Here is a 26,667-nt window from a genome sequence, read left to right as displayed (position 1 = left end):
AATTAAAACTTACAAATACAAAAACCACTTCTAGTAGTCAAATCCAGGTAATTCTGCATATTGTTTGCTCACTAGATTTTTGAAAATGTAGGGAAACAAGATAGGAAACAAAATAAATGAGTCCTCTTTTAATTTGGAGAAATTACCCTATTCAAGGACATGAAAGGTACTTTCACAAAAAAACTGTAAACCCTTTGTAGACAGAAACAGTGTTCTAGTTGCCTTTGTACCTCTAATGCCAAACACATTGCCTCACACACGTAGCCAGTCAATGAATGAATGTTGTTGAATGACTGGATGAATAAATGGAGTGGGGGGGACCCTGCTTTATATGGAAACAGGTTAGGTTCAGATTTGACGTAAGGAAAGGATTCAACATGACTCCGGCACTGGACTGGGCCACTGAAGGAAGTAATGAATTCTTATTTATTTACTTATTTATTTATTTATTGAAATTTACAATAATAGAATAAACATATATCTTGGATATATTCTGAGAGAAAACTTACCACTTAAATGTTCGGATATTTTTCTACATGTATGATGGGCAAGACAGTTCCTCAGTTTCAAGGATACTGCCTCTTAACATTCAGTCAGGTTTAAATGGATCTGAAAATCATGACAAATGAAGGGTGGTGGAGGGAACCGAAGAACAGAAATCACAGCAGCTGGGAGAGGATGACTAACTGGTCTCTCTCTTCAGGGTGGCCAGGAGAAAGGAGCAGAAATACTCTGAGCGGCTCATCAGGACAGAACTAGGACCACTGAGCAAAACTAAAGGCGAGGGGAAAGCAGAACTATGCAGATTTTAGCAACCTAAGAAATAACTTTCTAACAAAGAGACGCATCCAACGGCGGGACAGCTTGCCTTGACAGACAATGAACCACTGTCACTGAAAGTGTGTAGGCAGAGTTGGTGCGACCGTTTTCAAGGCTGCCTGGTGGGGGGCAGGGGTGTCGTGCCTACCTAGAGTGAAGGAGTGAGGCTATTCCATCACTTCCAGCCTGAAAAAGCACTGTTCAATAAACCGGAAAGTCATGCTACAAATTTGGTGTTAATACTAAGCAGATAATTAAAAAACACATATTTTCAATACCTCAAAGTCTTCAATGAGCACACAACAGGTAAATAGAACATCTCGGTCAGTTTGCTCTTCAAATGTTTTACCAATAGACTTAAACTTGGCATTGTTAATTACTATGCAAGGAAAATTTAGGTTGTCTCAGTATATAAAGTAATACCGTACCTCAACGGAGCTCCAGAATGCTCTTAGGTATTTCAGAGACTCCAGGATTTGTTCCTTCTCTGTGGTCTGGCTGCTAACCCTGTGTACTCTGTGATAATCTCGAGCCTAGCTTATTTTCTACAGCTGCCCCCTAACGAGGCATTTACCTCTAATCTCTTTCCCCTGTGTTGAATACTGCAGCTAGATGTCTGCCTAAAACCCCTTTTGAACAAATTGCTACCCATTAAAAAGCCTAGAATGATTCATCAATTTAGAAATATGTATGGAAAAGATTAGAAGAGGCATAACAATACAAATAGTTATTAAGTGGCAGAACTATAGGCTATTATTTTTTAAATGTTCTTGGTGTGGTACTAATAAAGTTCTAATAATAAGTAAAATCAGGTGCAAAACAAAGACGATACAAAGTTTCCTTACTACTTAGCATATTACGTACAAAAGCTCCAACCTAACATTTTAAAAGACCTTTCATTAAGTCTCACAATTTACTGTTTCTCCTACTATCCCTGCAATAAAGCTGCACTATTTTCTACTGTCAAACTTCCAGCTCTCTTTTAACCCTTTTTTTCCTCCTTGTCCTTCATTGCTGTTTCTGTCTTTGTGCCTCTTTCACTGCTTTCTTCTCTTCCTCATGTACAGGACAACTACTGAATCTCACTGTGTGTTCACCTCGTCCATAATGTAGGTAAGCCTCCTGAGGGCAGGGCTTTTGTTTGTTCATCATTGCATCCCCTGCATCTAGAACAATGCCTTGCAGGTAGAAGATGTTAATGAATTATCAGTTGAATGAATGATTGTCATTACTGTGACTATCTGAATCTACATTGTTTCTTTTTGAAATTTGATATAAACTGATTATATATTGTATGGTTTTATATTGCATTTCATCATTTTTCTAATTGTTTATAAGTGTTTTAGTGTAGGTTTCTCAAAATGAATAGATAAATGTCATCCATATTACCTAATTCAATACTTCAATTCAGCAAGTTTTTATTCAGTACCTACTGTGTGTCAGGCACTTTAGTAGGTATTAGGATATAAATTCAAAACTACATTTAACAAGAGCAATAAAGACTAAATGGAATATTTCTTAGCTAATTTCTTTTACACAAAATAAATACACCTGAAATTTATAGTCTAAATCAAAAAATAATCAACTTTTTTATACTTCTCTACCATCTTTCCATCAAACCCATTCAAAATAATTATATAAAATAAATACAAGATATACTAGGTATCCTGAAACCCAACACTAAACCATTAATGATAAGTAGAAATAAAATATCTAGGATAAATTTTTATTGGTTTAGGGGAACTGGCATTTAATCATTTGCGTTCCAAGATCTTTATAGTTACCAGAAAGATTTTGGAAATTGTGACAGCATCATGTGTAGTTTAAGTAATTTTAAGTCTCTTATACAATATGGATATTTTGGAAGCTGCTACATGTCACATTTTTCCAGAACCAGATGCAATAATTTGGTAAAGAACACAGGTAGAAGAGATCACTAATTTTCCTTTTCCCCCAATAAACTATGTTTATTATGCCAATTTTAATTACCATGCAATCTAATGGATTTAAGGCTTATATTTTCCACATCACTAGACATCACAAAAATGAAAGCATTTTATACTGTCATTATACATCAGTGTTTGTACTTGGTTATACATATATACAGAAATTATTCACACATCTTAACCTTGCTATTTCCTCCTTTCAAACCAACATAATTTTACCGTGAAAGCAGCTTTTTAATAAATGGTATAAGAAATACAGCAAGGCACACTTTTTTAAAAAACTTTTTTCTCATTGCCACCTCAAGAAGCATAAAAAACAAAAATGTTGTACATAATTTAATAGTAGAATGTCACCAGTTTATAATATACAACACCATATAGTTGTTTCCTGAAGTGCTGCATAGATTATTATTTTTAAAAGGAAATAAATAAAATGGCGCTTTTAAAAGTTGCTTAATTTTGAAAGAAGGGCCAGTGTTTCTTCCCTATGCTGCAATCAAATCAAATGTTGGCCTTTTACGTAAACCTCTTTCCATGAACATAGGCATCATAGCATAAAAAAATCCAGACTGAAACGTGAAATTGGTCAAGTACCAGCGGGGGGGTGGGGGTGGGGCATTCCAGACAGGTGAATTTAATGGACCATCAATTTGGTGAACTCCAGAATTTTAGAGAGTAGATGGGGAGGGGAGAAGGCAAACTGAAAAGTCTCTCTGGAGAGGTGGGGTCGGTAGAGGTAGCTTGGGACAGGAATCCATGGGAGAACAAGCAGCTTTGCTGAACTTCAAAGACAACCACCTAAAGAGAACCAGTGCACACATCCAGATCACAAGGCTCATGTGGACAACCGCATTCGGAAGAAAGATTCATCTTGGGAGAGGTCAGTGTAACAAATGGCAGTGACGCGATGGAACCACAGACCAGCCCAGGGCGGAAATATGAGGCCACCCCTGAGTTGCAGCCAGGCTTACCTACAAGAAACACAAAAGTGACAAGAAAAGATTTCAGAAGTGTCTGTTTCATTTGCAAAACTGAGCCCCTTTGAAGAACAATGAAGGCTGCCATTTAGAACTACTTGCTAATGTTCTGAAATAAAAGGATACATAAAATATAGTGATTTTAGTGATTTTGATAGCCCAAATGCTTCAGAATCAATGTGAAAAAATATATATATTTTAAAAAGACATGGTTTTAAAGAAAAGAAAAATCATCAAGTTTGATCTTTTCTCTGGATCTCACCTACTCTTTTGCTTGTGAACTCAGTTTTGAACACTCAAGAAGCCTCAAATCAATATGAAAATGTGAGGCTGCCAACGCCAAGTGATGCAGAAAAGTATCAACAGTGATTCACAAACTGGGAGCCTTGACTCTCGGGTTTAACCTTTCCTTCAATCACTATATGTGTGACAGTGGAACTGAACAATTCCATTATTTTATAATGGGGAAATAATCATAACTGTGATAATCCCAAATGCTTCAGTCCCTTGTCTATAAAAGGATACAACTGGGGCTTCTAGCTCAAATAGGAATGCATTTCATTTAAAGCACGGACAGCATTGTGCAAATGAGAATGATCCAATTATTTCTGTACATCTGATGGCTCAGATACAAATTTGTTACAAACTCAATTGGTTCTTCATATTTCTGAGTAGCTAAAAGCAACCTGTCGAGTGTGAGGAACAATTAAATTCCAGGTTTAGGCAATGCAGGGTACAATTACGTTAGGTCCTCTGACCAGCTCTCAAATATAGCAAGGCTTTTGCTTGTATGGGTTTAAACTGAGTTCTGAAGTCTGATGTCTGATGTCAGGTTGCTTTACTGTCCTTCTAGAAGTAAATGTTCTCATTCTTTCTGTCTTGCTCTCTCTTTCTCTATAACCTTGCAACCTGTTTAAGAGCCAGAAAAACTTGAGCAAATGTGGTGTGGCTGAAGCCACAGGATGTTGGGGAGAGAAGGCAAATTATCAAAAACAGGGAGAGACAGACAGGAACAGATGGGACGAAATTTGGTACAGTAAAATAACGCAGTAACTCAAGAAAGCATGGTGCATTGTTCAAATGCTGAGGACACGACTCATTTGAAATCTGGCCACTGAGTAGGGAATCCTTAGGTGAGGCAAATACGGTCTCACTAAATGATGGTATTTAAATTCCTCTGCATAATCAAGACTTTCAACTTGGCCCACGTGGAAAGGGGCAGGACAAACTGGTTGAGACAAAGATCTGGGCTGTGTGTGTGTGTGTGTGTGTGCGCGTGCATGTGTGCGTGCCCGTGTGTGTGTGTGTGCCCGCGTGTGTGTGTGGTTGAGACAAAGATCTGGGGTGTGTGTGTGTGTGTGTGTGTGTGTGTGTGTGTCCGTGTGTGTGTGCGCGCGCGTGTGCCCGTGTGTGTGTGCCCGCGTGTGTGTGTGCCCGTGTGTGTGTGTGTGTGCCCTCGTGTGTGTGTGCCCGTGTGTGTGTGTGTGTGTGTGTGAGAGAGAGATGGGTGATGCCCAATAAAATCTTTGTTATTTGGCATGGCAGGGCTCATTATTCAGAAGTGCTAGATAATCAGAAAACACTTCACATCCACCAAGACCTTGATTTATTAAAGTGATTTTAAAGGAAAATATGCTAAGATTACACCTATGTTGTTTAGTGAAAAATTAATACTCTATCACCAAGAGTAGTTTCTTAAACTTGCTTGGTCAGCTTTGGGTCACGTTAAACACTTAATGTCAATCCAATTAATAGAATAAGAATGTGTTGTGTACATGAGAAACGTTTGCTTTTACAGCTTTCCCAGTTTGTAAAAACTGAGCGGCAGCACTTTTTACTGTGTATGTGTATACTTGAGCATGTACGAATACAAGTGATTGCCTAAAATCTAAAATCTATAGGCCAGCTCTTTGCAGACCAATAAAGTAGGAAAGGCAATAGAGCTAAAAAGTTCTGAAGGAAATATATACATCCTAAGTAAATACAGTACCCCCACACACTAAAACAAGCCCGAAGAGCAGAGCAAACCGAAAGGAAAAGAAGTGTATACACTGGCTGAATGTAATGAGTTCAATTTTTGTACCACAGGATTTATCCAGCCTGAAGTTTACGGTTAAATCATTCACCAAAGATCAGAGGCTTATGATGAGGATTATGAAGAAATAACTATCAGAATACAGCAAAAAGATTAGTGCAAAGTACCCCTCTTAGGCAGGTCCTAGGAGGCTCCCCAGAAAAACATTATATGCTTCCTCAAAATTAGGCAGAAATATCTGGATGTATCCAGTTACCTTTCCTTTGATGTGATTTGCTGTAACTGACCTCTCTATTTTTGTAGAAACATGACACATATATGAAAATAGTGAAAAGCACAGCAGTGTACCCGGAAATCAGTGCAAATGCATACTGTGTTAGATCGTGTTAAAGTTTCTCAGTTTCAGTGGGTTTTTGATTAGAACACAGTAAATGAAAAACGTGTTCCAAAAATTTTGAAAAAAAAAGTTTGTTACTGTTGCAGACTGGAACTGCTATTTTAAGTTATAGCTCTTCTAGAAGGCATTACAATAATTTCATCATCTGAGAACTTATTTCTGGGGAAAAAAGCAAACTGAATTTGGTGAACTTTATTTTCCTGATAAAAAGAGCACCCCAACTGATGGTTTTCAAATGGCTTAAAAAAGTAGAGCTTTTTCTTATAGGAAGAACAATGACAACAGTTAAGCTTTTATAGACATGAAACCTCTTATTTACCAAATAATTTTACTATGTATTCCTGACATTTAACACAGAAGGCATGTCAGCATTTTGAGATAAAATAACTTGTCCTGGTTGGTAGTATTTTAACAATATGTAAATATTTACACCAGGTGCCCAGTGTTAATGACTGGTGAAAAGTTTAGGCATCCAGACGTTTGTCTACATGATACTGGAAAAACTGAATAGGCCCAGTAAATATGGCTACCTAAATGGCCTTAGGCTGATAACAAGTCACTGGGTGGCGATGTGAGTTCTGCAGAAGTAAAATCAGGCTGCTTCTCCTATTGCCTGAGATCAGCCAGGCATCGAACCACAGGGTCCCACAAAATATTGCTAAATGGAAAGTGGGCTGGCTTGTAGTTTTACACTGTGCATGCCTGTAAAACGTGAGGATTACACAGATCCATCAGCATATTCCCATCCCTGGGTCTAAAGATGGAGCTGTGAGTCATTACATTTCATTCCAATTCTATATCTGTGTAGGAGAGAGAAGAAATCCCCGGAGCATCAAAAAGGGAGGAGTGCACCCCATAGGCTTCTCCAGGGCCAGAGCTTCTTGAGACCAGATCTCAGCATGACTGGTGACTTGAGGGTCACAGTCACATGATGTCGTGCTCAGAGTGGTGTTGCTTTCAAGCCTTGATACCCTTTCAGAAAACAGAAATCAGCCAGGCTCTACCGGCCCTTTTGCGGAGGTTAGCAGAGCCGGCGGTACAATTGGTTCTCATAGAACTTGTTTTGAAGCAGCTTATGGAATCGCAGTTGTTCTTCCTTAATGGTCAGTTTTACAGCATACTGATAGAGAATGTGGTTATAGGGTGGACATGTTTCACAGAAAATACATTTCTCTCTCTCCTACTTTTGTTCTCCCTTGCAACCAATTGTAAATAGAGTCTGAAACACAGAAGATTAGTTGAGCTATATTAGTAAGTAGGATGCTTTTCTTCAATTTTGCATACTGAGTTTATTTTTAGGGTATATATATGGTATAGATTCCCCCCCTCACTCCCCATTTCTAGCAGCTCTACACAGAATCACACATTTTAATGAGCTGAGGGCACAGGTGTTGCAGGAAAAAAAGTAATGATGTTTGCCATTCATCTTTCAAATTAAATAATGTGTTTTTAAATAGTAACTTTTTTCATAATACATTATGGGAACAACATTTATCTGTCACATTTTAAAAGATGTATTTGTAATAAATGTAAATTACTTTTAGAAAATCAGTAATTAGGCTCATCAAAAAATAAACAATCTGCCACAAAAAAGATAATCTTTAGCATAGTTAAGTGTAATAACTGTTATTTGAATAAGTTAACAAATTAGGGTAGATTGCTTCTGTAATTCATTTCCTATAGCACGAGTTTAGGTTACTGCATTAAGCTTCTGGAGTACGGGTGGAGACGGCATTCAGTACCTCACACTTCGGTGAAATACAACTCTCACATTCAAAAACTGAAATTTTCTTCTTTAAACTTGATTGAGAAAGTATATTCATCATTGGGGCTTAGAAACGGGAAATAACAGAATTTTTGTGTCACTTTTAGAGCTGTATCATCATATCAGAATTATCAATCAATAGCTGTCTTATTAAACATGAAGAGTAGAATGACTTTCTCAAAAAAATTGGATGGAAATCAGCCTGTCACCTTCAGGCAAAATTCAAAAATTCTGTTCTTATCAAAACACCATTAACTTGTCACGTATTCTCTCTGCATTTGCTTTCTGAGCCTGTTCTCAGTCTCTGTGTGGATAAATAAAAGCCTCTTCTTTAACATCAACTTTCCCCTCCTATTTGAATCCTCAGACTTGGTCATGATTAGGAGCTGTGACAGCACAGCCTTCCACCGGGGAAGCAAATGTGATGATAGTTACATTAGACAGAAGCGTAAAAGGAAGGCTCAGATCAGGAGATGCAGCCTTTAACCTAATCATTGTTCATCTCCAGGCACTGAAGGAAGCGGGCATCTCTGTGCACAGAAGCTGAAGCGGGGAGCACTGTCACCGTGCATGCATTCTGATCAGAGGGTATAATTGCAATTTTCAGAACCTTTTTTCCTCCCTTAATGGAAGAATTTGAGGCCCTACATTATTTGACTACTTCCTCAAATTTTTTATTCTTCTTGCCATAATGATGTAATGAAGGTAATGTTGCTAAAAATGTCAACTGTGACTGTTCTCTCCCCTTTTGCTTCATAGTTACTTGCATTGTTGGGAGTATTTCTTTCATCTAAATGTCTTATTCAGGTAAATATCTGCCAAGAACAGCTATCCTGACTAGTCTTTTCTCCTATCATAGCTTTGTTGACTAAAATTCATATTTTAAGTATGTATATATTAAATATATGTTAAAATATATCATATATATATATAAAAAAAACATGAGGACTATACGCACCTTTCAATGAGATGATTTTCATGCTTGGAGAGGGTTACATTCTACCTATGCATATTTCTATGTCGTTCTTCATGAAGGTTCAGAAGATTTTCTTCACAGGTTAAAGTTTTGGGGTTGGGATGCAATGCAGCCGTGTCTTTTGGCTGCTTTGCCTTCGAGGAGAATCCGGGAACTCTAGATTGGGCTGAAGAAGCATCATGTTCTTCTGGCCTTCCAGACTCACCTGAGTTTTCTGAACTCTCCTTTTCACCGCTCAGCCTTGAAGGAGTAGTTAACTCTGAGCTTTCTCCATAGACATTAGAAGCTTGGGGTAAACCATCCACTTCCTTTCCTACATCACCTCTTTTTGGAGGGGGAGGACCTGAAAGAGCCATCACGTCTGCATCATCGACGAGGAGAGAAGTATCACTGAACTTGGAAGAGCCTGCTGCTGCTTGCAGTGGCACTGGAGCTTCACTGGGAACTGCAGGTTCATTTGGAAGAGCGCTGGAGAAACAGGACTGGTATTCAGAAGGGTCCTCCTCAACACAGGCCTCGAAGAAGCATTCGGTGTCTTCCTTGTCTTCTGAGCCAGAGTCAGTCATGTCCGGTGGCAGTGGAGTGTTGCTCTTCTCTTCTATGTAATTGGTGACCTCCCCGCAATCACTGTCATGAGATGAGAGAGATAAGTATGAATAAAAGTCCCCCTTTCTCAGCTGGATGGGCCGGTGGGAATGTTCCAACACCTTCTCCTTGATTTGAGTTAATGAAGTAGGAGCAGCTGCCTCATTTTCAGGTTGAGATTTACATTTTAGGGCTGTTGAAGCCATGTCAATGATTTCCTTAACAAAGTCGTGTACGGAACAATCTTCGGCATCTTTCTGATGGAAAACATCTGGGTCACAGTTGCAACAGGAAACGTTGTCACTGATAGAAACGGTTTCCTCTGTTTCGCTTTGTTCAAGTGCTAGGCAGCAACGAGCAGATTTTCCAGCCATATCTGGTGCATCATTAGATGAAGATTTCAGTACCTCAGAGTCCTGTCTATTGATAACACTGGTTTCTGAAGGCAGTTCTGGACAAGACTTCTCAGTGGGAGTAGAAGCAGCACTTTGATTTTCAAAATGGTGGTGATTTTGACATTTCTTTGGAACATGTCTAACCATCTGGGGAACAAATTCCTTTCCAGCAATATTTGAATCATCTGAGCTATCCATAAGTGCTCTGCACTTACACTGCTCACTCTCTGAAATCCTTTTCCCGGTTGAACCAAGATTTTCTGATTCCTTTGAAATCTCATTCAGTTTGTCCTTCTGCCTTTCTGGAATAGTTTCAATATTGCCATTTTCCATGTCTGCCACATATGGATCTTTATTAACTTCGAAAATATTTTTCTTATTTTCACCCTTTGTCCCTAACTCACAGGTGTGGGGTAAATTCTTACTATTTCCATTATTTTCGGAGAGATGTTTTATGGAGCCATTTAGAAGGGCCTCAATGTTCAGGGTGTCAGAGGAATTGTTCATCTCACTACTACTTACATCCTTACTGCCCTTTATTTCATCACTGAGATTACACCTTCTCTTATCTCTTGTCAAGGAAAACTTCGGTCTAATCCAGGTCTGCAGCTCATTCTTTATATAGTCCAGCCCTGACATCAAGTTGCACTCTTCATAAATTTCATCATCTGTTGCAATACTGGAGTCGTCATCCTCATCTTTGATGCACAGTTCTTCTTCTGTCAAGGTGAGCGTCGAGCTGGAGAGGAGGTCACTGTCGTCTTCATCATCAGTGCAGGCAGAGGTGCAAGAGACATTCACGATCATGCTGACATTGACATCACTTTCATCGGCCACTGAACGAGGCAGGCGCTTCCTGAATGATGCATTTGATTCCGGGATCTTGTTCTTGTGTAACACAATATCCTCTGAGCAAAGAGAGAGCTCATCACTGCTGCTAAGTTCTGTAAGAGATGCTGGCGAGTCTTCATTGATAGAAGATGCTATGTCCAATGACAGTTGGCCAGGAAAAGACATCTTTTGGGAGCAGCTTTGAAGAGTGATATCGGAAACACTTCGCTTTATCTTTTGCTCCGAAGGGCTCTGGATATTCTCCAAACGATTCAGGAGATCTAATGTTCTTTTACTCAGTTCACCAACTGAGCCACTGCTCACGCTTATGTCCCCAGAGCTGTGACAGCTAAAAAGATCTTCATTGCTTTTATAGGATGTCAACCAACTTTCTAAAGAAGTGCTTCGCTGAAGGCTGTCACTGCCATTTTTAAAGATGCCCAATGCGAATAAATCACCCCCTGGAGAAAGAGACTCAATAGAGGAACTATGAGATAAAAGGGAGAGCTGTTTGGCATTCTGCATGCCACTGAAGGTCTTCTCTACATCACCACTTTTATATGAATTGCGATCCATTTCATGAGATGCACTTGCCAAAATCCTTTCATGGGGAGGTGCATCTGGTTGTAACTCTGTAGCCTGATGTTTAGATTTGCAGGATTTTTTATCAAAATAAAAACCATGAAGCAGGGGATCCTCCACATGTGCTTTTTCACTTTGTGACTGTTTCATTATCATTGGTAATTTGAGTTTTGAGCCTTGGAGGTATGAGTAATCATAAAATGTAAACACATCATGTTTTCCTTGTAATTCTTCTCCCAAACAATCAGGGGTATGTTTGGTAACAGTGTTTAAATCTCCAACTTTTCCATTTACACAACCGACTGGTGAAATGGATAACTGAGAGCTATTTGGAAGCTTAATTTGTTCCTCCTCATCTTTAAACTTTTGCTTTAACACGTTAACTGCATCTCCCATTTGTGGGTCCAGATGTTCAGTTTCAGGGTTACTTGGGGACCCATCCACCACATTGTGCAAGCACATTTCAGAGTTGGTAGTGGTTTCAGTGTCTCCTTCACTGACAATTCCACTCTCACTGCCTGAATTCTGACTCATGTCTCCTCCGTGGCACGGGCAGGGCTTCACCGAATTGGAAGCCCCTAGAAGATCCGGCAAAGATTTGGCAGATGAAAATGAAGAGTCTTTACTGAGACTCTTAGTTAAAACGCTAGACTGTGTCATGCTAGTGAAGGTCGGACTGTTTTTCAGGAATGGGATGTGGTTGTCTTCATAGAGCTCAACATTGTGGAGGCTGTATACTTGGTAAATGTGTGGACTGGACGGGGCAGTGATACTCGATGCACACTGAGATGCCCCGTGGTCACCTGCCTCTTCTTCATAACCAGGGTACCCACTACCTGTCTCTTCAAGCTTTAAGGAAGGCAAGACAGGTTGGGATTCTTGATCAAGGTCATTCGATTCTTCATTCAAACTAATTAACTTGTTACTTATGTCAGTTTCATCCCATTCCAGGGCATCCTCACTTGTCCCATTTAGGTCCATCAAGCCAGGATCAATCACATTCAAAGTCTCCTGTGTAGGAGAAGTGAAAAAAAAGAACAATTAGGGAACACAAGCATGAACATTTTATCCATTCAAAACCCCTTGGAAGAGTCAGGAAAGAAATTTGCCCCAAGCATGAATTTGAAAGATAGCATAATTATCAGCTCTACTCCTTTCTGGAATAACATCCAAAATTATTGAAAAATGCTTTTCTATCAATAGTAATTTTTCACTGAGGGCAATAGCACAGATTAAAATGTAAGATTATTACAGTCAAATTGTAATATATGGAATTAGCCATTTCCCATTGATTCTTCTATCATTTTTAACCTTGGATTGGGTGAAGATAAAACTGTCAGGTAAATAAAGGTAAAAAGAGTATAGCTTATGACATCTTTTAGGGAATATTCACTCTGATATTATCTCAGTTCTGGAGTTCATAATGGAGTACTATCTGCAGCCACATATGGTGAACCCCCTCCTGCTTCTATTCCTGGATTCTCCACTTGAAGCAGCTTCTGCCTGGGAAAAGAGAATAGAGTTGTATCTACCTGTAGAGCCATTCACAGGCCAGAGGCTCTCACGTGTCTATCTTTTCCACTGTATTCCCTTTCAGCATTCTTCTTCTTCAGAATTTGGCTCTGTTCCCAATCAGACCCAAGATGAGCAACCTCCGACTGGTTTCCGTACCTACATCTTTCTGGACCTTGCGTCTCGGGCCCCACTGCTGCAGGGCAGCTTCTTAATCACAGTTCTCTCAGTCCCTCTCTTCCGCAGTCCCTCTCTATGACAGAGATTCCACTTTGAGCCTTGTTAACTTCTCTCACTATTGCCTCCTTATTTCTAACAAGCACTAACCTCCCGCTCCAGCCCACCTGCAGCCCTACAATAGCAACTATCTGAGGACTTCCTGACTCCAAGGATGAAGTAGCCCAGATTCTCTTATGCTGCTCTCTGCCTGCACAGATGGGACCTTGATCTTTCCTTGGACTTCTTGATTTTAACCCTGCTTGGTGGAGCTTGACACATTCTGGGACATAGAAGCTGAATGGGCTCCTGGACTCTGTATTCCTCCACCATCCTCACTTGCTGGCCAGCTGTCTGGATTCATGCTAGAGCCAAGAGAGGTGATATAGGTACTGCAGGCCCTGACAGGCTCACCTACAAACAGAAACTCAAACAGAACCCTGCGGTTCAGCTTATACTTATGCAGGGTAACCAGGTGGATGAACAGGATTCTAGAACGATGCAGAGCGGCTGAAGTGCTGACCTGCTGCTAACCAGCTGCATGGCCTCGGGCAAGTTGCTCAACATTTCCAAGCAGCAGTCTCCTCATGTCACTTTTTCAAGGGGGTGAGCATTATCTATCTTTGGAGATAATTCTGAGTACTAAATGGGCTAACGCTTGTGAAGGGCTGAGGAAGCAGTCAGTATAAAGCAGCTGTAATTCTCAGTGCATACGGAGAATTGCTCTAGAGTGGCCTTAATTCATGAAGGGAGAATCCTTCTCATCATTCCTTTCAATTTGCTCTTAAAATCACAAGGGAGGGCTTCCCTCGTGGCTCAGTGGTTGAGAATCTGCCTGCCGGTGTGGGGAACACGGGTTTGAGCCCTGGTCCGGGAAGATCCCACATGCTGCGGAGCAACTAAGCCCGTGTGCCACAACTACTGAGCCTGTGCTCTAGAGCCCGCGAGCCACAACTACTGAGCCCGTGTGCCACAACTACTGAAGCCCGCGCACCACAACGAAGGGTAGCCCCCACTCACCACAACTAGAGGAAGCCTGCGCACAGCAACAAAGACCCAACGCAGCCAAAAATAAATAAATAAAATAAATAAATTTTTTAAAAATTATAAAAACCACAAGAGTTTCATGACATGGTAGGTAGAGAGAGGTGTCCCACAGTATTAACAGGTGAGCATATTTGCGTTACAATTCAGAATTATTTTAACAGTCTGGTTGAAAAACAGGCCATGATGCTTTTCTTCCTCAGGAGTGGGAAAAAGGCTTTACCAGCAGCACATTCACAGAACTTTCCTAAGAAGTCCTCAGTCCTTCCTGAAACTAATAGTTGAAGGATACCACACAAACACATTAAGTATAAAATAACCATTAGCACTTTATTATACTGGTTATGTAAGAGATTATCTGTATAGCTTACTTAAGTTTAAAAGAGTCCAGATACAAAGTAAACATTAATTAAGGGATATTCTTAAATGTTATAATAGAATCTTCCCTGCCAACGTTACAGCAGTTAATCTAGTACACTGGCCATCATCACGCCCGCTTAGGTATGGAGTATGTTCACCGTGATGAATTTTTATTAGAATTTCTGTTTATTCTTTGCTTGCTGATAAAGGAAGTACTAATGACCAGTTAGTACAGCTAATGAATGTTAAAATCTTCAGCTGTAGAAACAATCAATCAGTCTAATCAAATAGTATATTCATTTCAAATACTATCTTGGAGACACTGTACTCTGAGAATGCTAATAAATAATTGAACTCGTCTTTCAAAGGAGTTCTCTCTGTAACTTTCTGGTTGATTTTAACATTTAGAAGCACAGATTTTCTGTGAGAGTCCCAAACCGGGGGGCTCACACTAGCTGCAGGAACCTTGCCATCTGGATGTGCGCTGGGAGCTTAGCCCAAGTGATGCCTGTAATTCGGACTTGCCTTCCATGACAGTCATTTTCTGACCAAATGCTGCCTTTATGGCTTTACAAATGCAAGCCTACAAAAGTATAAAACTTGCAGCAGCATCTAAAAGAACAAATCTTTTGCTCAATAATGTAGTTAGAGTGGAAAATTTCCATAGGAGAAGCTTAAACTTTTGTATGTAATATCATCCTTTACCCTTCTTAATTCTTTCTTCCTATAAATCTCTTAAATTTATTGTAACTTCCAAAAAATTTTTATGTCAACTGCGGGGAATATCTGACAAGATCCATTAGAAAATCATTCAATTTAGACTTTAAATTTTACATATCAAAGAAGTGCTACTCACTCTGCCCTCACTCACTTTTTTTCTGTCGTGAATTAAATTCTGTCAATATTTTCAATAAAATCTCCATTTCTTCAAGATTTAACTTCAAACATAAAACATACCTTGGGGGCAAAAAATAGGAAAAGTTTCCAAGAGGAAGGATATTACAATATTTATATAAGAAAAAAGTTGTCTTTGAAAAAAAAAAAGACATGTACAGAGTAATGTTAACTGGCTGTAAAATTATTTGGTCAAATGCTCTCTTTGATGATAGCCCAAAATAGCCAATAATCCTCAAGCTAGTTAAGCATTTTTTGTTGTTGTTTTTTCTCTAGAGGAATTGTCTGGTACTTTTTAAAAAGTCACAAGTGTTCCTTTCTTTGATAAAGTGATAAATCAAGCATGGATTTAGAAAAAAATCTAAGAATATTTGTGAAGCCAAAAGGATGGTGAGTAGTACACGAGGTTCCAATAGAGAGTCTGGCTTTCCAGAGATAATTCTGAATTAAATTCATTTGTGCCAAGTCCTTTCATTTACAAACTTGTTTCACTGGTGCAGAATTTTGGCCTAAACCAAGGGCTCTATATAAAGAATTACAAACACACACATACACACACACACACGCACACGCACATGCACACATATACACACACACACATCTTTACAGATCTGCTCAAGACCAAGTGGAATTAATTGGTGTTACTTTATTTTTTATTCTTGGAGGCAGGTTATTTATATTAGTGTAATATATACAGAGAAAGTAACTAAAAAGTGGCTGGAGAAATATGATGATGATGATGATGATGAAAGAACCAATATTCCAGTTGCAGCAAGTAATACATATCTAAATTAATTTCCTTCTGTACTTGCATGACTTTGAGTTAGGTATCCCAGGATTGCATTTCTAGTATTTTCATAATATTTTAGGTTATGGTAGATTTTTATAAGCAATGAGAAACACTAAAGAGTGGAGACGAAGGAACCTGACATTCTATAAAACAAAAACCCAACAGAGTTCTGATATAGCTACCTCTGAATTCCTTTAATTTCCTTTAAAAAGTTGTAACTTTTGAAAAACTAAAGTATCTCGAAAAGACTAGGATGAACTGAATGTTCCAGTCAAACTTCTGGTACTCAGAATGGCCAAAACCATTAGGAGGTCTTGCAATCTGTGTTCCCCTGTTTATTCTAGATCTAGGAATTTATTAAGCAACACCACTTGCAAAGCTCTGGGAGGAAAGATTTATCTGTGGGAAAGTAGAATACAACAGAAACATACAATAAATAAAAATAACAAAAACATAAACAGCATTAACCGTAATTGAATAAAGATAAGCATATTTACCCTAGGGCAAAAGGCAGAACACAGGGAAGCCTGAGGCGGCGATGGAAACAGGGAGAAAATAATATATAGATCAGGGTCGGGGAATCCATTTAAATGAGGGGATATTCCATCCCTTCATATACTCATTCTGCTTTTTTGATGCAATATTTTCCCACCCCTCCAAATGCAAAAACCAAAGTGTCTGATCATTAGATGCATAATTATCTTCCTAAATTAGACTGAGGTAGAAACTTTTTAAAAACAACATCAACAACCATAAGAAAGAGCTAGTCCTTAATAAATAGAAAGAGCTTTTATGAGAATTCAGAGTTTGTAGTACTTTGTCGTTTGTTGGGCAGAGAACAGATTCAGAGTTAGCAAGAAAAAAATATAGATGAAAAGAGAAATAGGATAAAAAGCAAAAATGTTCACTGTTTATCAACCATTTTGGGATTTGGGGCAAACAGATCTGGGTTTGAATCCTGGATATCCCCCCCTTCACAGGTTAGTGGTATGATCCTGGACGAGTTATTTAACATCTGTGTGCCTCAGTTCCACCATTTATCTATTCAAGATAATCAGAGCACATTGTGTCTGTCTTAGAGACTGTTGGGAGCTTTAAATGATAAGATGTCTGTAAAGACCTATGGGAAGGGCCTGACACACAGTAGTGGTACAAGGACTGCAGCTATCAGCATATACTGCCTGTAAAGAGAGAGGAAGATAGTGCAGCTGACTGTTAAATAACCTTATCAAGGTTTGCATTAAGACTGGTGGTTTGTTGACTAAGCTCTTTAGTGCAACCACATGCATGGAATCCAATGAAATCAACACCAGTTAGGCCCCTAACTCACTCCCATTGCACTACAAATGGGGTGTGGGTTTGTCTTTGCATGTCCTCACTGGGCTTACCCCTTAGGAAAAGCCAGATGAGAAAAGAAGCCTGTCCAGCCCTCAGCAGGGCCCATAGCACAAGGACTTTCTATTTCCTGAAAATAATCTTTATTTTCAAAAGGCAGGTCTATTGTCTGTGAAATTCTATCACAACTGACACATTAGAGCAATCAAATCCTGCTCACTATCTATCAGATTGACAATAATGTTAAAGTAACTTGTCTCAGCTCAGAAAAAGCTTTGAAATTCTGTCTCACACTAATGATCAAAAACTGTTCTAGTGAATGCTCTTTTTCAATAACAGAGCTGATCAGAAACTCAAAACAGACAAGTAAAACCCAAAGCCATCTCACAAATCTCACTAAAATGAGTACTGACATGGACATATTTCCTAGTCTTGGCTCCAGAGATATTTCTGAATTAGCTGAAAATGAAAAATCCATTAGATGTTGTTTTAAAGTAAGTTTTACAATAGCAAAAATTGCCTTAGTTTTCAACAGGAGCCAGGGACGAAAGAGAGTTCAGTGTTGAGAATCAGGGGTTTTCCTCCCAGCTATAAACTTTATGAGGGCAGGGGCTCCTCTGTCCTGTCTCCACTAGTGCCCTGGCAACTAAAACCATGCCTGGCAGGGAGCAGGTTCTCAAAAAATTATTTAATGAGCAAAGAAAGACTTGTCTGTGGTCTCATGAATTGTTGAAGAACTCTGGGGAAAGGTTCTGCGGTTTTTTTGCCATGACAAAACCACATGGAGAATTTTTGACTGTATAACTGGTGCTACTGCTCAGTTATAAGAGCGAGCAGCCTCAAAAACATTATGCTAGGTGAAAGAAGTCAGACACCAAAAGCCATATGTTGTATAATTCCATTTATGTAAAATAGCTAGACTAGGTAAATTCATAGAGACAGAATCGAAATTGGTGGTTGCTAGGGCTTCCCTGGTGGCGCAGTGGTTGAGAGTCCACCTGCCGATGCAGGGGACGCGGGTTCGTGCCCCGGTCTGGGAAGATGCCGCGGAGCGGCTGGGCCCGTGAGCCATGGCCGCTGAGCCTGCGCGTCCGGAGCCTGTGCTCCGCAACGGGAGAGGCCACAACAGTGAGAGGCCCGCGTACCACAAAAAAAAAAAAAAAAATTGGTGGTTGCCAGAGACTTGTGGGAGGGGAGAATGGGGAGCGATTCCTTAATGGGTGCAGGGTTTCCTTTTGGGGAGATGAAAATGTTTTGGAATTAGATAATGTTTTGGAATTAGATAGAGGTGACGGTTATGTAACATTGTGAATGTACTAAATGCCACTGAATTGCTCACTTTAAACGATTAATTTTATGTTATGTTAATTTCACCTCAAAAAAAGCCAAAAAACAAAAAACCCCCAAAAACCCAAGCAAATGTAGTTCTCAGTCCTACTGTTTCTGAACCTGTAAGATCATCAAACATAAAAGGACATCATCGCTCTGTTGAGGAACTTGCTTACAAAAATATTACAACAGATATTTCTGAACTCATTTACATCACTGTACATATATTATCAATAAAGATAATTTTTTATTACAGGCTTCTTTGTTTGGTCTGAATGCATGCCCATCATTCCCAGAAATGCTGAAGACCATCCTGTGTATAATACTTCTCTTAGTTCAACTTCACTCATTTCGATGCAACAGTCTCTTGAGGAGAGAGGAGTGTGATTACCAGAGCCCTCATTTGCTGAACCCTCTGGCAGGGTCAACAGTGACCTTCTGACAGCCCAGTCCAACTGATTCTCCTTTGCCCTTATTTTACTTGATTCCTCCACAGCATTTGACTCCATTTTTCTTGATATTTTCTCCTCCTTTGATTACCTTGATGCTAAGCCTCCTTGTAAAATCCACTCAAGCCGACTGTTAAATGATAGTGTGTCCCACAGTTCTGTTTGGCTTTTTTTCACCCTACAGACTCTCCTACCATAGGTTTAGCCACATGAGGCCTGATTGTCTATTATTTTGAGGGTGGTATAGGCTACATTGAGGAGAAAGGCATTCAGAGAAAGGGTTGGAGGAGGGGGACACTGCAAGAAGAGGGAAGAGTAAGAAGCAAAGGCAGATGGGACAGAGCCTTGTGGGTACCTTCAAGGGAAGGATGAGCAACGAGCAAAAGAAACACAGGAAGAATATCCAAGTAGGACTGGTATGAAATTCTGGGAATTGAGAGAAGAATCCTTTTAAAGTAGCAGGTGGTTAAGAGTGTTATAGAAGCAGAGAAGATAAGATGAATGGGAGGTGAGGGAAAGCCAGTGAATTAGCAAGAAGAAAGTCATTTGTTGCCTTGGAAAGGGCAGGTCCTAGAGGCTGGTGGGTGAGGAAAGGAGCACAGGATGTGCTTGAGAGTAACCTGAAGGAATCCAGGTTCCACAGTAAAGCTACGGTTGAAATTGGGAGCCTGGTCCTACCAGGTGCTATTCACCGCCTTTCTTGCCTTCTAGCACCATCGTGGAAGGAGAGCACAAGTGGAGAAACCGTGGAGGCCACAGAATGTACAGGAAACTCTTCAGTTGTTCTAACATCTCTTCCCTCAACTTCAGACACAGTAACCCATCCTGACTCTGTATCCATTTGAAAACAAAAAAATCCTATTTAATACTTCTTTTTTTTTTTTCGGTACACGGGCCTCTCACTGTTGCGGCCCCTCCCATTGCGGAGCACAGGCTCCGTACGCGCAGGCTCAGTAGCCATGGCTCACAGGCCCCGCCACTCCACGGCATGTGGGATCTTCCCGGACCGGGGCACGAACCTGTGTCCCCTGCATTGGCAGGCGGACTCTCAACCACTGCGCCACCAGGGAAGCCCCTATTTAATACTTTTTAAGTTTGATTTTTTTTGTGTGAAGAACAGGTTGCCAAGAAATTTAAGGTTCTATAAACAGGGTGATTGTGAGGCTGTAAGGAGGAATTCCATAGAAGAAGGAAACACAAATTATAAGCACTTCTTTCTGCCCTTTCTGTAACTTCAGTGTCACAGTACTATTTTGACTAAAAGGCAACATGTTTGTGCCAATAAATTAAATAAATTTAATTACTGTCAAAATGTCTAAATAACTCTTAGGTGTAGTAACCTCAGTGTTGGTATATTAAAGCTAGGTGGCAAAGATGAATTTCTTGCATCAAGCTATTTTTTCAACAAATTAATTATTGTATAAATCATTATTCGTTAAGCATACACTGTAGGAAAAAGTTGTTTTCCCACCCAACTCTGAATGTTTCATTGAAAGTATTAAAACTAGAAAAATAATCTACTTCCACTGGAAAATAAATTATTTTATCTTAAATATTGCTTTATGTGCAAACATTGAAATTTTATTGTATTCAGAACAGACTGAATAGGGAAATTGGCTTATTTTTCTGTTTTTAGTCACTCTTCTGTTTTCCAGAAAAATTTCCCCAGAGTTGCAAGAAAGTATCTACATTTAGGATTATTTAAAAATGAATTTAAAAAAACAACAACTTGGGAAGAGATTTTTAAATAAAAGGAATTTCTTTATCTGACCTCTTCAGTACTGTGTAGAACTGAAACCAATAAAATGAAGTACAAAAGAAAAATAAACTCAATAAAGTTGTAAAAAACCCAACCGTAGTAAAATGGTGGCATTTTCTACATTCTACCACATGGTAAAACTATTTGAATGACAACAGACCCACATGCCAAGTTGCATAAATGATTTTTTCCCCTAATGATAACATCTGGCCCAATTCTTCTGTCATTATTCTGTTTGGTGTTTGCCTTTTGACTGTCAAAAGTTGACATAACATTTGAGTTTTGTGCCTTGGGATGTAATTTTTGCCTCACCTTTGCCTTAGCGAAAAGTATACTCTTGTTCCTCCCTTTATGATAAGGAGCTCCCATTAATAAAACCTACAATTTTTTAAAACCTACAAAGCATATTTGTAGTAAAGAGGAGGTGAACAGTCTTGTAAACAAGTGAAGTTTTACTGACATAGACTTAGTTTCCCAACTTTCAGACTGAATTTTAAGAACACAGATTTGTGGCATGATTCTGAGGTAGTTACATGTACAAAGAGAGCTTTGCCAACACGCTGAAGTCTGCCTGCAAAGCCAAATATCAGCTGACAAAGTTCACTCACGTCTAGGATCAGTGTCCTTTGTGAAGTACATATCATTGGGTTGGTCAAAAAGTTCGTTCAGATTTTTTGTAGCATTTTGCAGAAAAACCCGAATGAACTTTTTGGCCAACCCAGTAGTTGAGAGAATTGTTGTGTCTTTTCACTCTCTAAAGGTCCACATTAAGAACCAACATTGTGCTATTGCTGTTTTCTTTTTAAAAATTTATTTATTTAATTTATTTTTTTGGCTGTGTTGGGTCTTCGTTGCTGCGCGCAGGCTTTCTCTACTTGCAGCGAATGGGGGCTACTCTTCGTTGCAATGCGCACTCTTCTCATTGTGGTGGCTTCTCTTGTTGTGGAGCACGGGCTCTGAGCGGGCGGGCTTCAGTAGCTGTGGCGTGCGGGCTCAGTAGTTGTGGCTCACAGGCTCTAGAGCGCACGCTCAGTAGCTGTAGTGCACAGGCTTAGTTGTTCTGCAGCATGTGGGATCTTCCCAGACCAGGGCTCGAACCCATGTTCCCTGCATTGGCAGGCAGATTCTTAATCACTATGCCACCAGGGAAGTCCCAGCTACTGCTGTTTTTAATGGTTTGCTCCTCTCAGATAAATAGGGGTATGGGATTCGTTTTGTTTGTTTCCATTCAATTTTAATAGTGTGATTACAACTCACCATTCAGAGAAAAAAACAAGAAAAATGTTGGAATGACCAAAAATGGTACATATTATTTTAATCTCTTTTCCATCTTATTTGTGCCAGTCAACCAAACTTGTTTCTTGCTTTTCCCAGTTTATTATCTGATTGGCCCAATGTCTAACATGATTAACAAGGAAGTCAGTTATGATTTGTTTTCTTAAATGGCTTAACCTTTGTTTATACATCTGACTTGATTTGATTCACATTTTTGTTTTAATAGCCTCCTTTAAAGACAACTGCTTTTAGACTTAAGGAGAACTGAAAAACCTCTGCTAGAATAGCTCCCTAGAGCTATACTGTTCCTTCCATAAAAATGACTGGAAAATATACAAGTTACACTTTAGGCTAGAAAATTTGCTTGAAATTTCAGGATGAATTTTCCTAGAAGGTAGTAAATGTATTTGAAGTAAGTTTCCAAGAGATTTTATACTTCTGACTCCTAGAGTCCTTAGACATGTTAAAAATGTAGAATCCCTGGGCTTCCCTGGTGGCACAGTGGTTGGGAGTCCACCTGCCGGTGTGGGGGAACACGGGTTCGAGCCCTCCCTGGTCCTGGAGGATCCCACATGCCGCGGAGCAACTAAGCCTGTGCGCCACAACTACTGAGCCTGTGCTCTAGAGCCCATGAGCCACAACTACTGAGCCCGCATGCCACAACCACTGAAGCCCATGCACCTAGAGCCTGTGCTCCACAGCAAGAGAAGCCACTGCAATAAGAAGCCCGTGCACCGCAACAAAGAGTAGCCCCACTCGCTGCAACTAGAGAAAGCCCGTGCACAGCAATGAAGACACAATACAGCCAAAAATAAAAATAAATGAAATAAATAAATTTATTTAAAAAAAATGTAGAATCCCTGGGGGATTTTCTTTTTTTTGAGATCTCAAGGGGAAAATAGTAATGATTCTGAGCTCTGATTAGATTTAAAAACTCAGTCTTCATTGGAATAGAAGCTCTGGTCCTGGGCTGTCATGAAGGAGGCTCTTGAGAGTTTTAAATGTTGGGACCTTAATTCAAACTGTAACCCAAATCAAAGAAATGTAAATTTCATTCTATGGGAGAAAATATTTGCAAATGAAGCAACTGATAAAGGATTAATCTCCATAATATACAAGCAGCTCATGCAGCTCAATACCAAAAAAGCAAACACTCCAATCCAAAAATAGGCAGAAGACCTAAAAAGACATGTCTCCAAAGAAGATATACAGATTACTGACAAACACATGAAAGGATGCTCAACATCACTAATCATTAGAGAGATGCAAATCAAAACTACAATGAGGTATCACCTCATACTGGTCAGAATGGCCATCATCAAAAATTCTACAGACAATAAATGCTGGAGAGGGTGTGGAGAAAAAGGAACCCTCTTGCACTGTTGGTGGTAATGTAAATTGATACACCCACTATGGAGAACAGTAGGAGGTTCCTCAAAAAACTAAAAATAGAACTACCATATGACCCAGCAATGCCACTACTGGGCATATACCCTGAGAAAACCATAATTCAAAAAGAGTCATGTACCACAATGTTCACCGCAGCTCTATTTATAATAGCCAGGACATGGAAGCAACCTAAGTGTCCATCGACAGATGAATGGATAAAGAAGATGTGGCACATATATACAATTGAATATTACTCAGCCATAAAAAGAAACGAAATTGAGTTATTTGTAGTGAGGTGGATGGACCTAGAGTCTGTCATACAGAGTGAAGTAAGTCAGAAAGAGAAAAACAAATACTGTATGCTAACACATATATATGAATCTAAAAAAAGAAAACAACAATGGTTCTGAAGAACCTAGGGGCAGGACAGGAATCAAGACGCAGACATAGAGAATGGACTTGAGGACACGGGGAGGGGGAAGGGTAAGCTGGGACGAAGTGAGAGAGTAGCAATGACATATATACACTACCAAATGTAAAATAGACAGCTAGTGGGAAGCAGCTGCATAGCACCGGGAGATCAGCTCAGTGCTTTGTGTCTACCTAGAGGGGTGGGATAGGGAGGGTGGGAGGGAGATGCAGGAGGATATGGGGATATATGTATACGTATAGCAGTTTCACTTTGTTATACAACAGCAACTAACACAACAATGTAAAGCAATTATACTCCAATAAAGATGTTAAAAAAAATTTTCATTCTAGAGGAAAAATGATCTCAAAATGTGAATTCATTTTGTAAATTAAAAAATAAAAAAAGAATATTAGAGGCTTAGGGTCACCTTAATCCCTTAAAATCCTTTTTTAATGTAACAAATAACCAAAAATAATTTCAAACCCCGAACTCTTCAGATATGGGCCCTTGAGCTGGCAACTAAGAGAATATACTGAGCTTATAGTCCAGAGAGGCAAGACACTGATGGCCAGTGGAGCTAATAACCTGAGCCAGACCTGCTCAATTTACCACTGCAAGCACGCGACCATGGTAGCATTTGTGACATCTCTGCTTTGCTTGCAGTCAGTGCAGACTGAGGCATACTTTGACTACAGAAAGCTTGGCTACTTTTTTCTTAATAAATGGCAAGTAATCAGGAAAATATGAAGCCAGGTGACCTCCACCTCCTACCAAATCAACAATGTTTTTCAAAGGCCTACTCCGTGCAAGACATTCTCCTGGCAGATATCACTGCTGTTATTAGGAAGAATGGGGAACACTTAGATAAACAGAGATCCCTTATGTTTGTCTACGGATAGGTTCTATACTAAGGTATCAAAGAGTTTGGTTTCTTTCTCCAAAATTAAAGTCCCCCCTCCCACAAAATTAACCATTTTCCCTCATTATTCAGTAAAACCACTAGATGAGCTCTGACTCCATAAACTTTAGGAACTCGTTTATTATGTTGTCTGATCAGACCTTGCGTTTATTTACACAGTGTACCCATAAAACCCAGCTTTCATTAGTGCTGGGGAGGCATAGCCCTGCTTCCTTTGCTGGGGAAGGTGAAGCTGGAGAAGATAATTAACCATGAAACAATAAGGAGGCTTGCTGGGTAAGCAGTAGTGTGAAAACAGTTACTCCTCACAAAAGAGGGGAAATTAGCTTGCTGGATAAAAAAGGAAGTGTCAGATTGAAGACTGAAAGGCCTGCCAACAGAAGTAGATAGCTCTATGCATCATTAATGAAATTTTTTAACACTTAAAACGCCACAGCTGTCCACATTTAAATGCATGTAAATGCCATGTGTTTCCAGAGATTAATATGCTTGTTAAAATATTTCTTTCCCCTTAAACTTCTAGATGTTGTCTCTGTCTATTTCATTTCACCTACTTCCTTTCCAAGAATAAAAATACACTAGCTTTCTCAGCATTGTGTCCTCATTTCCAAAGCCCACGTACACCAGGCGTCCTGGAGATAGGCAGCGTGCTCATTATATTTTAACAAACACATTATTTTATATTCATAATACCGATATTTTAGTAAACAGAAAGTTTGTTTTGATTTTGCTGCTTCACAGAGTGAAGACTTATGATGTGCATTTCCTTTCAAAACTTCCTCCTGGAGCATTAGTGCTCCCTGAAGCAGCCCCATTTTGGCAGAAATTCAGTTCTGTGCAGTGCCAAAAGAAATAGAATAAACAAACACTGCTCCATGCAGCTGGCGAGATAATTTACATATTACTGCACACCAAACATGAAGACCTGAATATGGATTAGAGCTACGGTGATGACACAAATGTCATATAGATAAAGAGAAACAAAATCCAACACATTGTTGTTTATTTTACCACTGCTACTGTATGAGTGTCACTCAGAAAGAAAAAAAAAAAAAAGGAAGAATTGCTTTTTGAAAATTGGACTCCCTTCCTTATTTGAAGTGGGTTCTTTCAGACTGTAAAACAAGAAAAGAGCAGAAGGGCGTGTGTTATTTTGGATCCCCTAATATTCTGTCCTTTTGTTTTATAACAAACCCATTTTCATGTGCATCAATTTGGATGAGGTGGGTTAGTGATCTCACAAGAACAACCTTTAATATACAAAGACACCTGAATTCCTATCTAGCCTTTTCTCCACACTTGACAATTTCAGTTGAGCACTGTGCTCCTTAACTGACAGTTTAAGTTCCATGAATGGAATCCTTGGTTAGAGAGGTCCAGCAGGCCATTTGGGCCCATTAAAGCTCCATCAGGATACACCATCCTGTGGACAGGACTTGCCTAGAGTTCTTAGCTAACTTGTCTTTCTTCTTGCATGTCAGTTGACCCTTCTCGTCCATATCTAGATGTACAGGTGTCCTAAGGAAGAAGGGACATCTCTCTGGATGTTTATTGCTGTAAGTCTTTTTCTAGTCCTTGGGGATGACAAGAGCTATATAAAGAGCTAAGAAAGTAACATAACAAATGATGATGGTGATATGGTAAGGAATAAAAAGAATGTAAAATATTTGAGTTTC

The 26,667-nt window shown here is 39.5% G+C and overlaps 1 protein-coding gene across 4 annotated transcripts in view; it reads right to left on the bottom strand.

The window, feature by feature from the left end:
• Window positions 1–390: 390 nt before the first annotated feature.
• The window catches only part of AKAP6 (A-kinase anchoring protein 6), a 493,560-nt gene continuing 467,283 nt past the window's right edge, over window positions 391–26,667 (bottom strand). For 3 of the 4 annotated variants that reach the window (XM_060294724.1, XM_060294726.1, XM_060294725.1), the window contains 2 exons: window positions 8,898–12,319; window positions 3,598–3,736 (listed from right to left, as the gene is read on the bottom strand). In XM_060294724.1, the coding sequence (XP_060150707.1) occupies window positions 8,939–12,319 (3,381 nt within the window). In that variant the 3' untranslated portion in view covers window positions 3,598–3,736; window positions 8,898–8,938. Of the gene's footprint in view, window positions 3,737–8,897; window positions 12,320–26,667 lie in introns of all 4 variants that reach the window. The other variant, XM_060294728.1, reaches the window with a different exon arrangement.

This window comes from Globicephala melas, chromosome 2 (assembly GCF_963455315.2).
Source record: "Globicephala melas chromosome 2, mGloMel1.2, whole genome shotgun sequence".
In the NCBI taxonomy this organism is placed as follows: Eukaryota; Metazoa; Chordata; class Mammalia; order Artiodactyla; family Delphinidae; genus Globicephala; species Globicephala melas.
Note: the sequence above shows the minus strand (reverse complement) of the source record. Positions and strands in the feature narration are given on the sequence as shown.